The sequence below is a fragment of the Engraulis encrasicolus genome, unplaced genomic scaffold (genome assembly GCF_034702125.1).
Source record: "Engraulis encrasicolus isolate BLACKSEA-1 unplaced genomic scaffold, IST_EnEncr_1.0 scaffold_331_np1212, whole genome shotgun sequence".
In the NCBI taxonomy this organism is placed as follows: Eukaryota; Metazoa; Chordata; class Actinopteri; order Clupeiformes; family Engraulidae; genus Engraulis; species Engraulis encrasicolus.
This window is the reverse complement of record NW_026945623.1, coordinates 22691-37500: the sequence shown is the minus strand read 5'-3', so window position 1 is coordinate 37500 and position 14810 is coordinate 22691. Positions and strand designations below refer to the sequence as shown.

Below are 14810 nucleotides of genomic sequence, written 5' to 3'. Positions count from 1 at the left end.
AGGTGTTACGTCACTCGGAGGGTGCAGCCTGGCTATATTTGCACTGCCATACCCATACAACGGTCGAAATTACAGAAGAACGGTAAAACCCTATCATTTAACTCAAGGGGAGGTGTAAAATAAGCTTATTTCCAAAAATGGGACAGAATCTCTTTAAGACCAGCACTGTAACCATGGCTGCCCCGTGGTTTTGGTGCGATAACTCCGCATTTTCCACTCCATCTGGCAACACTGCACCATGTTCCACAGAGTTGGCACGCCAGTCCAGTAATAACAGTAATTTTTTTGACACAACGCATCGCTGGGAACATCAGGCCCAGTTTGTTTACAGGGTTGCCAGATGAGGCTGATGATTTCCAGCCCAAAAAATGCTCAAAACCCGCCTAGAAGCACAAAATCCCGCCCAATTCTATTGATTTCCATGGCAAAAATTGGGCGGGTTTTTCTGCTAAATGCCATTTTTTCCCGCACACAGCCATCCTAAGCAGCCCAATTGGGCGGGAAACAGCCCAATCTGGCAACACTGTTTGTTTACCCCCTGTAGGTATTTACCAGACCGGTGGAGCTCTTGTGCAACAAACACTTTGCGTTTTGAATGTCTGACTTTTGACAAAAGAAGTTGTTTTAGACAGATCAGGCAGCTCACAGCTCACAGAGGCTGTGAAACTATTGCAGCAGTGGCAGCAGTCAGTGATGTTACAAAATGGATGAAAAATGTGACTTGTTTCTGGCATGTATTATGAACATACTATTATATTATTTCATTAAGTTTTTATTTATCATTGGCCAGTTTCTTGTGTGGTTAAACAAACGTTAAATAAAAAACAGTTTTTGTCATTTTGAGTCTGTTGCAATCGAATCTGCTCTTCTCAATATCAGCACTGCCACCTAGTGGAAGAGTTTTGAATAATAATTGAGATGAACTTTCTCGTGATTGTTATTTAGAAATAGCTGATACATGCGGGCGGCATACCTAAAAAATGTGCCAAAGTGCTACCAAGCGCCTCTGTGGTGTCAAGGACGTTTTTGTTACCATGACACCAGTTGACAATGGACTCGGAACGCTGTGTCGTGCTCTGTGTTCTATTCTGATCAAAAGCATTCCATTCACATTCAGGAAATGGAGCCGGAATTAAAAAGGGGGAATCCCGGCGTCACTGCGTGTCCACGACCTTTGCTGAGGAATGTCCACATAGCACGTGCTCTTTGACCATGAACAGAGCTGCCTGCCGGGACCTTTGTACTCTTTCAACAGCCTGCCTTTCTCTCTCTCTCTGTCTCACACACACACACACACACAAACACACACACACACACACACACACACACACACACACACACACACACACACACACACACACACACACACACACACACACACACACAACACACACACACACACACACACACACACACACAGACATCTCGGCCTCTCCCTCTCTCTCTCTCTCTCTCTCTCTCTCTCTCTCTCTCTCTCTCTCTCTCTCTCTCTCACACACACACACACACACACACACACACACACACACACACACACACACACACACACACACAGACAGACATCTCGGCCTCTCTATCTCTCTCTCTTGCGCTCTCTCTCTCTCTCTCTCTCTCCCTATCTCTCTCTTTCACACACACACACAGACACACACACACTGTTGTTTATTTGTGTAAACTAAAGAAACACACTGAGTGTCTCAACCATCAATTACTGAACCCTCTCATACTGTCAATACACTGCAACGGTGTATGGATTGAATTACGATTTCAGTTTATATAATGTTGTAACATTTGTTTTTTGATGATGCCGTGGGCCCCGTCAGTAAATCTTGCTTTGGGCCCTGCCGTGGCCTAATGGTAGGGCACTGGGTTACGGCGACCCGGCCCGGGTCATTTGCCGATTCTCCCCCCTCCCTCTCTCTCCCACTCACTTCCTGTCGCTTCTCTTACACAAAATTACGAAATTAAAGAAACACTATGCAACTTTTTCATAGTCATGAAATGGCATCAAGGTTTTGCTTGACTGACCCGTTGTGGGGGAAATGGCAATATTTCCATCACCGCCTAGTGCTCCTGCTCCGAAACAGCACTTGCAGTTTTGCCTGGCGGCGCCGCGCCTTTTGTTGTTGTGCAATTTGTGGCCGCTAGGGGCGTCTAGATTTCTATGCTGTATGAGCGGAGCGAGACCTATTCCCCTTCGTTTGCTAACTAAGCAGCAGCAGCTTGCTGAAAGCTGGCTACTGGCTAGCTGATTGTAAAATATCACGCTGGCATGCAGTGAAAACAACGAATGGGACTGCAAATAAATCACGAGATAATTGAGATGAAAGGTTTGGACAGGCAAATAAATCGCTTGTGTGAACATTGGAAAAGGGCTTCAAACCGGAGAGAGCCGAACGCCAAAAGATGGGGATTTTATCATTCATTCACTACACTGGGATTTATGCATTAGCATTCTCAAAACCCACGCCACCTCGTTTAGTTTACAAAGATACACAAATGTATACGAGTTGAAATCTGATGTCGCACATTTTATTTGATGTCAAAGGACACAATCAGTCGAGCGAGGCTAAAAATATATGTTGTTGCCGATCAAGAGGAGACAAAACGTGATCTCTAGTCGGCATATGGATGTCCACTTTCACTTTCAACACCACACGAGATAAAAACGCGTCTTGTCACCTCGACTTCGAAATCATTATGACAACAAAATAGCCGTTTGTTTCCTCGTTCTTCTAATGTAGGCTACAGGTACTATATAGTTACTGGAAATGTGAAATAAAGACGGGGATATCTGCCGAGAACAAGTGGATCAAATAATATCCATCTGAGGGAAGTGCAAACATGATTGCAGTTGTGTGAAGTGAATTACGAAGCAGCCAACTCATAAGCAAGGGGGGGAATCGCACATATGATAAAGCCCCTTAGAAGTGGAGAGAACTGAATGCAAGGAAGGGAATCTGGCTAATTACAGAAGACGATGAAATTTAATTCGCACATAATCTCGAAGCCAATGTCTGTCTAATTTAGTTCAATGCACATTTTCGGCAGAACCACTAGAGGCCGCTATAAAGTTGTTTATATCTGTGTGTTTATGTCAAAGTTGCATAGGATATCTTTAAGGCAAAAATGCCCCTTTTTTCTTTTAAAGAAAACCTTGCTTTTACACTACTGACAAAAGATCTGTACTACTACTTCCACACATCATTGTGTACTACTACTTCCACACATCAGTGTGTGTGTGTGTGTGTGTGTGTGTGTGTGTGTGTGTGTGTGTGTGTGTGTGTGTGTGTGTGTGTGTGTCTGTGTCTGTGTCTGTGTGTGTCTGTGTCTGTGTCTGTGTCTGTGTCTGTGTGTGTGTGTGTGTGTGTGTGTGTGTGTGTGTGTGTGTGTGTGTGTGTGTGTGTGTGTGTGTGTGTGTGTGTGTGTGAGAGAGATATATCTGTACTACTACTTCCACACAGGGGAATGTTCTACAATGACAAAAACAATGGACTTGGAAAAACTTGGTAACTCCACCGCACACAGTCAAGGAAAATATAAACTATGAAAATGAGCATAATGTGCCCCCTTCAACACACATTTCATTGCAGGCATGCAGTTTGGAGTAGTCTACGCATGCGTCTGTTCCATCCATCATATGTGTGTAAATGCTGCCATCTGCTGGTAGATGAGTAAATCAAAAGGTTGTGACCAGCCAGTTATGTACTGTGTAATGTAAAGGCAACTGGTCTTCTATTGGGTCATAAGATAAATAAGTTTGAATAATTGGCAGTAAGTAAGAGTAACAACATACTCATCCTCCACATTGACAATAGGCATTATTTACTGTACATGAAAATAATAAAGTTATAATAGAAAAGGGCAGACTCCCATTGTTCACAATAGAACTGCGTGTGTATGCATAGTTTTAGGCACACAGCCAGTGTTGCCAGATTGGGCTGTTTCCCGCCCAATTGGGCTGCTTAGGATGGCCGTCTGCGGGTAAAAATGGCATTTTGCAGAAAAACCCGCCCAATTTTGCCCATAGAAATCAAAAGAATTGGGCGGGATTTAGTGCTTCCAGGCGGGTTTTGAACCTTTTTTGGGCGGGAAATAATCAGCCTCATCTGGCAACCCTGCACACAGCAAGCATACCCCTGGTCTAACTCACAGTGGTGAAGAACCAGAAGTTTTAAGTTTCTAAAAGCTAGGCTAGGGGTTAGATATCATCATGACTTCATAGCTTAACATTCAGGGATGCTATTTCAGGTTATCGTTGACCATCTGCGTATAAAGTAAGACATTTATTAATGAACTAATTATACACAAAAAAATAACTAATGCTTGTCAATGAGTACCAGCCAGCCTATGGCTGCACAGTGAGTAGACCCCTAATCGATGAGTGTGAATGTGTGCTTACTTGTCGGACACTTCTATTTCCTATGGTGTTATTTATTTTGCTTTTTGGAGGAAAAACTTCCTGGACTGCTGTAGCTGTGGTGTGGCTGCAGCTTTAAAGTGATACTGTACCATTTTTGGAAATAAGCTCATATTACACCTCCCCTTGAGTTAGATAATAGGGTTTTACTTTTCTCCTGTACTTTCAACCGTTCTATGGCAGTGCAAATTTTACCTCCAAGCTAGCAATTAACATTGAATCCTATGAGACCAGTTAGCCGCCAGCTGGTCTCATAGGACTCAATGTTAACTGCTAGCATGGAGTGTGTGTGTGTGTGTGTGTGTGTGTGTGTGTGTGTGTGTGTGTGTGTGTGTGTGTGTGTGTGTGTGTGTGTGTGTGTGTGTGTGTGTGTGTGTGTGTGTGTGTGTGTGTGTGTGTGTGTGTGTGTGTGTGTGTGTGTTAACTGGTATCTTTTGTGTATTTTTTGCACTCCTCCGTTGGTCAGGTGCGTCGGAGGTGATTCCCTGGGTCACCAACGTTACAGACAAAATAAAGCACACAGTCCACAATCTTAGTTGCTTGAAGAAGCTCAATGGAAACGTCACTATTAAATGCTGCAAAGGTGGACAGTTTGCAGGATCTTTCTTGTCTGTAACTTAAATTGCATAACAGTGTCAAACTGAGTAGGCTACATTCAAATGAGGATTCAAATCTAGTGGAGTGCGTGTGTACGTGTCACTGTCACCTGTGCAATTCAATGAAATTGCTACAGCTGTAGACCTACATTTAAAGGGACACTGTGTGAGATGTTTAGTTGTTTATTTCCAGAATTCATGCTGCCCATTCATAAATGTTACCTTTTTCATGAATACTTACCACCACCATCACATTCTAAGTATTCATTATGACTGGGAAGAGGACATTTTCATACACGAAAAGGGGGATCTTCTCCATGGTCCGCTATTTTGAATTTCCAAAAATAGCCATTTTTAGCTGCAAAAATGACTCTACTTGGACCATACTAGAAAATATTTGTTTATTACTTACAGGGTTCTCACTCTAATTCAGATATAAAATTCCATGATTTTCCATGACTTTCCAGGCCCACTTCCGTAAAAAGAAATGAGGTTAAAAAGATTTTGTAAGTGTGAAAACTGAAGATTATCTTCACCCCTAGAGCCGACACCGAGTCACCAGACTTCAGTGGGCTCATTGCATTCTAAAATGTTGCACATTACAGCGCAAAACTTAATTGTCTCTGGCGAAGCGTTGTAGTATAACTAGTAAAAAATAATGTTATACACCAAACAAAAAAGTTTTTGCTTTTGGACAACTGTTAAGAAAATTCCATGATATTCCATGACTGTGCATGTAAAATGGTAAAATTCCATGACTTTCCATGACTGGAAAAACATTTATGAAATTCCATGATATTCCAGAAATTCCATGACCCGTGGGAACCCTGTACTAAGTAAACTTTCATGAAAAGATCAAATTTGGCAATAGGCAGCCCAGTTTCAATGAACAGCATAGTTGCAGTACCTTTTTGGACCATTTCCTGCACAGTGTACGTTTAAGAAGAAAAACATCCTACATAAGCTGCTGTTTTGTATTAACATGACAGCATAAACCAGCTGTGGGGTGTGATGATGTGGGGGCCCTTGGCAAGTGTTCTGCTCCATTAGGGGTCCCTGGGGGGGCCCAAAACCGCCTGAAAGCTCCCAAATGGTCTGATATACACTAGGCTGATATCATTTGGCAACATGCAAAGTAGTGTGTGTAGTTGCTTGTGGTGAATGGAAAATTGAAATATAAAATGTAAAACAGCAGCCAGTGGATTTCTTTCTTTCTTTCTTTCTTTCAGCTGAAACTAAACAGGGGCACTATGTTGAGGTCGAAACATCCACTCATAACCAGCTACGTATGTTGAGGTAAAGGTTTGTTTCTTGGCTACATGTTGCCATCTGCTGTTGAGTCACACGTTACTGCATTTACTGGGTGGCTTTGCATGAATCAGCTGCAATAGGCCTAGAAGGGATATTTTCACATACTGTATACACAATAGGCTACTCAGGGGGAAAAGAGGATACTACAAGCAATATTCACTTTACACAGAGAATCAATGATTTATTGTGCATATAAGAAAGTAAAAAGGGGCAAAGTGTATAAACATAATTAGGAGAAAGTTAAGTAGGCTAAACAAAGCACATTATTGTGTTCACAATTGCAATTACACTCAACATATTGTCAGAGAGGTTCTATGGATATGACAAGAGATTTCACACACCACTTTTCAGGATGGTACTGCACTCTAGGGGCGTCAATGGTGGAGCGCAGCTCCATTCAGAATGAATAGACCCCTTTACTGTTTGTACACAGATGTGCCGTAATCATGCGCGCACATTGTTGAAACAGAATCGACCATGTACCGCACGTTTGTAAAGAACCATTTTTTTTTCAAAATAAGAAAATGGATGGTCACGATAGCTTCAGATTAGATATGAGGTGTATGCCACATCTCCTATGCTTCTGGAACAGCCTATTCCCTGTCGGAATAGCCTAACAAGTGTACTTTTAGGATCTCTATTCTTTACAAACATACACACTTCAGGAGGGCAGGTCTAGGGTCTGCACTGTCTGTTTGTGTGTGTGCGTTTGAGCTAACAATGCACAGTCAGTGACAACGTAACTTCTAGGTGTCCATGGGCTGCGCTCGCTCGACAGAGCCCCTCGATTAACTGCAGGCATAGGTCGAATAGTGAGTAGGGCGACTGTTTGTCTACTGGCTGTGATATTGTTTCAAAAATATCCAATAGTCAGAAGAACTCAAGCTTACAGTAGATTCCTTGTTGATCTTAACTGTCAATATCACCTGCCATCAATTGTCAATGAAACATAAAGAAAAACAAACGTGGAGGTGCAGTGGCGCGGCGCACTAAGCCCCCCACATTTGGGCTTACATTGCCCACGGGGAGCCCGGTTGGAGTCCAGCCGGGGTCATTTCCCGGCCCTGCCCCATCTCTCTCTCTCCCAATCATTTCCTGTCTACTCTCACACTGTCCTGTAATAATAAATGTCAAAAAGAAAGAAACATGAAGCAAAATAAGAAAGGAAAAAAGAAAAGGTGAAGTATGTTTTTGCATGGGATTAAACAATTCTGACTGGTTAATGTTCTGAAAGATGTTAACTCATATGCAAAGTAGCACTTATTTTCAACATGCATTTGTGACATTGAAAACAACCCCATCAAAGTGGGTCAGTCACTCCAGAGTATTTATAATGATACATTAAAGAATTTCTTCAAGCTGGTTCTGGAATTCCAGCCCTTCGCGTCGGCGAACTTGTAGACGGTTGCAACCAGGTCAGGAAAAAGGCCCATCAGGTCAATCTCCTCTGCATCCTCAACACTAACAAACAAGTAAAAAATACATTCAGTCAGTCTGAAAAGCATGTCAAATACATGTGTATTAGAGTACAATAGGTATTTTAGTGTCTGTCTGACAGGCTACTTACTAATGAGCGTGGAGGTTGCGAATGAAGCGCAGCAGACCCAGGGTGTTGTCAGGGTAGACTGTCCGCTTCTTGCTCTTACCGCCTTTTGTTTCCAACTTCTCAATCAGCTCAGAAGGGAACTGGCAAAAACAGGAACAGGTTGTTGAGTCTGCTTATTAATAGCCTATAATGAGATTTTCACCATATTCCCAATCTTAAAGGATAAGTTCAGCCAATTTCAACATGCAGTTGTAATGCTCACACTACCCTGCACTACCTGAGATTTTTTTTCAGCCTTTTCCGAGATCCTGGTCATTGTAATGGGGGTAGAATTTGGTTTACATTTCAAAAAAACATCTTGATTTATTCCCAAAAAAACTCCTAAAGGTTATGCAACATCAGCAGACAACTAGCTAACAGCGATAGCTTTTGGGAAAATATTTGGAGTTGGCCTATGTTAAGACTTTAAAATGCAAACAAAAGCTGCCCCCATAGCTCAGATCTCGGAAAGGGCTGATCCGAAAAATGTGTCATCACCGGGTAACAACAAGTCAAGGGTAGCGTGAGCAGTGGCGGAAAAATAGCCCTAGGGCAAGACACTTACAGTATGCCAAGCTCACAATAGGGCCACCAACACGGAAAGGCCCTAGGCCCAGGGGCAAGTGCCCTGCTTGCCCTCCCCATATCTCCGCCCCTGAGCATGAGCAATACAACAGCAAAAAAGAAGACTGAAGTGGTCCTTTAAAGGGACAGTTTGGTCAATTTCAACATGCTGTTGTATTGCTCACGCTACCCTTGACTTGTCAGTGCCTGAGATTTTTTTTTCTTCTTATTCAGCCGTTTCCGAGATCCTGGTCATTGTAATGGGGGCAGCTCTTTGTTTACATTTCAAAAAAACATTTTTATTTATTCCCAAAAACATCCAAAAGGTTATAAAATATCAGCAGACAACTAGCAAACAGCAGTACCTTTTGGGAAAATATTTGGAGTTGGCCTATGTTTCTTTTTTTTTTTAAAAATGTAAACGAACGCTGCCCCCATTAGAATTGCTCATATCTCGGAAAGGGCTGAGCCGAAAAATGTGGCATCACCAGGTACTGACAAGTCAAGGGTAGCGTGAGCAATACAACTGCATGTTGAAATTGACCAAACTGCCCCTTTAAGTTAAGACAGTGATTTTCAAATGATATGCACATGATACATGATTCTGGGTATGTTTTTATTTTCCAACAGTTGAATTCTTTATTCAGCTGATGAAAAATTATGCTGACTTAAGTGTAAATGTATGGACATTTGTTTTTAGACAAATAAGCAAACTGTATATTCAAATAACATCCCTGTTGCTTCAAACTGAAGTTAAAATGCTTTGCTTACTTTATCCTTCCAGCTGGAGAAGGATTTATCAGTTGAGCGTTTCTGAAGGTCCTCGAGGAGGCTGTCGTCAGCTGCTTTGTAGTCTGCCTCGGGCATATTTCCAACCTTTGACAAATACTCCTCCTTCCTGCCAAATAAAATCATATCGTGTCACTGCCACCCACAACATAAAAAACCCCTACAAATCACATAATGTAAAAGTAATAGTTATGTTTTACTATGTTAACCCCTTAAGACATGGCATTATAAATGAGCTGCTACCAGAATGGCAATGAATGACCAAGTCGTAATGTATTACTAAAGGCCCTGTGCACTGTCATAGTAGTGTAGTACTATAGTAGTTAAGTTTCAATGTCTATTACAGCGTGCCACATGAGGTACGGCGTGCATTAAGGGGCTACGTTAAGACAAATTCCAACGTTCCGAAAAGTTCAAGTGTTCAAGTTCACTGAGGGCTTACCCATTATAACGTCTGAACAACTTAATGTGTCCTAGTAATCAGCATGTCTGACTTTGCTGATGAATAGATTGAGCTATCAAACCTGTCATTTGTCCAGAAGTAGGGGTGAGTGAGTGTTTGCTGCACCGTTGGCCTAGAACTGGGTTCTGCCTGGATCATCCACTCGATGAGATCTTTTGCCAGCTCATCCTCCACCAAATCTTCCCATCCATCTCTGGGCTTCCCGTTCAGAATATTGAGCTCGCAATGATACTCATCCCCAAAAGGGTGATCTCCACAGGAAAGGATGTAGTAAACCAACATCCCTGCAACCTGAAATGAAGTGTATTAAAAACACAAAGTAGGCCTAATATTGTGTCAGGCCAGAATTCAGCACATCTGACATTGAACCCAGAATGGGGTAAACAAACATGCTCTTTGATTACAACTCCAATGGGGTCATCCCTATGTTCCCCGGGTCCTATGTTCCCCTCTACCGAGGAACATAGGACCCTTTTTTTGCTTCTATTGTAAGTAGACTGCTGCCACATGGCAAAGCGTTAGGTTTAGGGATAGTTTTGGGCACAAATTGAAAACTCAGAAACATTGCATTACGACAGGTTAAGTTTAGGGAAGGGCACAATTTGAAAACTCGGAAACATACAATGTGGGGAACATAGAACCCTTTTTTAGAAAAAGGGTCCTATGTTCCCCGTTCCCATACAAAGACAGGGGAACATAGGACTCGGGGAACATAGGACCTGGGGAACATAGGTACGCTCCCACTCCAATCACTATCCAGTGAATAGTGTTCAAAGTACAGTACACACCTGGATATCGGAGGACCTCTTATAGCCACTGTCAGTGTGCTTCTTAAGTGTTTCCTGGGACTTCCAACATTTGGTTCCTGCAGCTGTTGTGCGCAGTGTTGTTTGTCCAACTCTCAGTCTTCTGCTGATGCCAAAATCAGCCAACCTTGCTTTTCCGGTGATGTCTTTGAAAGAAAAAAGGAAATGTATTATCCAAATCTGAGGCGCTTCTTTTTGTCACATAGTTGATGCCCAGAACTGCTTTACAGCACATATCCCCAGCAAGTATTACATACAGTAGTCTATATACTGTGTGCTCAATGGCTATGGAGTGAGCGTTGCTCTATTGATCAGTAGTTTAGAATCTCGTTTTGTGAGAAAGAATGTGAGTATGGAAATAAACAACTGCATCCACAGCTGAAGCAAGCAGCCTTGAGCAAGGCATCTACATTTTGCAGAGCCCAACAAAAGCAAAGTGCAGTAACTAGGGTGCATTCAGGTGAATTGGGCCACTTTTTGGCAAATTTAGAAAGACTGATGAAATCTGAGGAAGAACATGTATAGTCACATTGTTTTTGCAGAAAATATAAATGGTAATTCCCATAGAAAAAAACGGCCCAAATTACCTGAAAATGGCGGCCCACTTTACCTTAACATGTTCAGCCAAAATAGGCCGATGGGTTTTTTGACATTTTTAGGTATTTCAAGTTCACAATGTTGCCAAAACTATGTTTTTCCAAATTAAAGGCACACATTCAAACCTAAAAACATATCAGTTTTTCCAGTTTTTATCAGATCTGAAAACAGTATAATCCTTATTTTATCTGGACGATTTCTTATTTTGGTAAGACTGAAAATTCACTTTCTTCTGTCACTCTCCATATGAGCGTTCCCTCTGCCCATCAAAAAAGTGTTATGCAATTCAAATGACTTTAAACAGATAGAGTGGTAATGTTGCAACAATTTCAGTACATTTATGGTGGTTGGTCTGTAGAATTAACCCTATCCAGACTGGCATTCCTGGGACCGGGGGGGGGCTCATTTGACCCCCCCCTCATAACTTAGGAACCGAATGGCGTATGACCACCAAACTTGGAGGGGATGATCTTCAGCCAAAGATCTATGAATGGCATCAGTTTGGTGTCATTATTGGATATTATGACGTCATTTCCTGATTTTATTGCCCAAAATGTCACCTTAATATATTTTCCATCTAACTTGGGTAATGCACATCAATTTTGGTTATTATGTGCTTCAGACCACTTCAAATGTTCACAAGGGTGTCTGATGCTAATGAAAATGTAAAAAAAATATGAAAAGTGATGATGATGAGACTTAGATCAGTGATTTTTGGTCAGGCGTACCTGTCAGAAAACCGTTGCCATGGCAACAACAAAAATGATAAACCTAATGTTTTGGTATCACACTGTAGCCAACTTCATTTCAGGAAAAGTCACAAAGTTTCGTAGTCATAGCTTTAGTCATTCAGGAGTTATACGACATCAAAGTTGGTGCGGGCACTTTTACCCCCCCGCCCCCCGGTCTGGATAGGGTTAAAAGAAGTGAGACACCCGATGCTTATCCGGCCCAATTTAGCTGATGGACCAATTTGGTGGAACGCACCCTATATATTTTGTCATAATTGAGTTTAGACTGAAAATGGTATCTTGTAAAAAAAATGTGTCCTGTTTTAGAGATATTGCTATGCATAATTTGCAGTAACTAAATCCAACCTATTACCAAAGACATTTTTCTCAGTTTCAATGTTGGCATAGTTACTGCACTTTGCCTGTGTGGGGCAGAATAGGGGGTCAATGATGTGTAAACAAACATAATCAATGCAAAAAGTTCTTACCAATCAAAACATTTTGAGGCTTGATGTCTCTGTGAAGTACATTGGTGTTCTTATCATGGAGGACCTCCAAACTGGAAAGGACTTCCTTTACTATTGTCTTCAGAATATCCATCTTGTCGTTAACACACTCTGGTAAGTGGTGGTTATTTGGGTCTATGTATTCTTCCAATGTGTACTCACAAAGTTGTAGGGCTAAGTAACCAAAGTTATCATCCTCAGCAAAGTCAACATATCGTACAATACTGGGACTGTCCAGCTCTGGTAGGCGCAGGAATTGTTCCTCATGTTTGAGCAACTGGTAGTTTGTCTTGGTCATGCGCTTGATGGCAACTTCAGTGCCATCATCTCTGAGGCCGAGAAACACCTCAGTGCCATCACTACCTTTTGCAATTAGGTAGTCAGAGTTGACACAAAAAATGAGATTCTTAACAGTTTTAACCTCTGTCATTCTCATGCTAGCAAGACTCTCTAACTTTGTCCTCCAGCGAACACTGAGTTTGAGCCAAGGTCGTGAGGTAGTTTCTGTGTCAGTAAGAGGAAGGAACGGTTTGACACTTGAACCATCATCAGCAGAGCATGCTTCCTGAACCGAACGCTTTGGAATATCACAGTCAGAGGCACCCATCACTGAACCAGACTCCACATCATCTGTGGAACCTTTCTTCCTGTGTTCTTTGCCCTGATCTGTTTGTTCTTCTGAACATTGGCCTGTTAACCTTCCATGCAATTCTCTCACTTTCCTCTTCAAAGTGTCATCCCTGCAGATATCTGCAGTATCCAGTATTCTCTCAGGCACTGACGTGATGCCAAGGGCAGTGATCATTTCACTTAGACCCGGATATGGGTGTAGATGTGCTATTATGCCATAGGCATATGCCCCAGTGAGAGCTGCATGCTTTTCATCTGTAAAGGAGACTACACCCTTGCACAAGTTCTTCATGAGGTTGCTATCTGATGCATCTTTCTGCCAAGGGGTCTTTTGTAAGATGATATTCAGTAATTCAAGAATCAGATCAAATTCAAATTCAGACAAGCAGGTAGCTGTTTTTAGTAATTTTAAAAGGACTGGTATGATGGGACGTGAATATGTGAGTGGGATTTCTTTCATGAAGCAAAAAGCTGAACGCAAGTTATTCACAACATAAAGTTTTAGCCTTTCATGGGGTATTAATGGTAAGTGTTGAATTGCCCATTGTACATATTCATTCTGATGCTTTTTCAGCCACGTATTAGCCCTTTGTTCGGAATAATGTTGACCAGTGACTGAAGAAAACAGATCAAAAAGGCAATAGTGCATACTTGGGTGAACTTCAAAAAAATCCTTTTGGTAAAGCTGATAAATTTCCTCTGGATGCTTCTTTGGAACGTCACATTTGAACTTGAAAAATACTTCATAGTTGTACATTTGTTCATCCTCCAAAGACAATTTCTGTAACATGTTAGAAACTAATGTATCTGCATGATGATCTATATGATTTGGTTCAAGTACCGCTCCATTTTTGAGCAGTTCTTTTGCTACATCTTTCCTGTTGTTGAGTGCCGCTTGTATAATCGGAAGTCCTAAATTAGGATCAGCTTTTCCACGTAATAATTTTGTTACAACATTAATGTTCACACTGAGCTGCACAGCACAAAGCAAAGGAGTTAAGCCTTTAATTGATGGAAGGTTTGGATCTGCATTTTGACTGAAAAGGTATTCACAAATCTCTTCATTTCCACAGGCAGCGGCTGCACATAGAGGTGTCACATCATCTTCCCATTCCGCATATGGATATAATCCATTAACATCAATTTTTTTCTTTTTTAACTTCCTCAAATTGTTGTCAATGATATATTGTATGATGGGGTGTGTCTGCCTGTTGACATCCTGAGGCTGCATACCATGGACCTTAAGGGAAATGAAAATGAAAACCATAGAAAAAGGTTGGACACGACACAGTATGAGAGAAAGAATTGTGTTGAAGTAACCGTTTTTGTTTTCAACAGGTATTTCTTAAATGTGTTGAATATGCAAATGACTTGATTTGACCTGTAATTCAAAAGTCTGATGAGACTTGCCAATTTACATTCTTGCACTAACAAAATGGAACCTAAAGCTATAGTATAAATGATTTTGATTGTATGACGCATTTGGGGCATTAGTAAAATACTTTTGTTAGATAAATAGAATTGGTGAAGAACAACAATGTCAATATATAGCATATAATATAAGCACATATATAAGATGTTTGGTAGTAATATGGTAGATATGCTGCGTTTGGGTAGCCTATCAGTTTCAACTAAAGAAAGTCGACACAGAAGAACAATCTCTCGGGGGGAAATGCATTGGCCAAGGTGTAGTATGGGGGCGTTGCCTGAGGACACGAGTGGATGGATCAGTGGGTGCGATGGATCCAATTGGCGTACTCCTCAAAATCCGGAAACTCCGCGAAAATGTGCCGAAAGACGATATCCGGTTGT

General features: G+C 41.6%; 1 protein-coding gene across 1 annotated transcript; it reads right to left on the bottom strand.

The window, feature by feature from the left end:
• Nucleotides 1–7881: 7881 nt before the first annotated feature.
• On the bottom strand, nucleotides 7882–13173 carry LOC134443484 (serine/threonine-protein kinase/endoribonuclease IRE1-like). Its single transcript, XM_063193254.1, has 5 exons — nucleotides 12351–13173; nucleotides 10517–10680; nucleotides 9790–10019; nucleotides 9248–9374; nucleotides 7882–8013 (listed from the first exon to the last, which is right to left on the bottom strand). Exons 1-5 carry the CDS (start codon nucleotides 13171–13173, stop codon nucleotides 7894–7896), a joined length of 1464 nt encoding a protein of 487 aa, XP_063049324.1. The 3' UTR covers nucleotides 7882–7893.
• Nucleotides 13174–14810: the final 1637 nt, after the last annotated feature.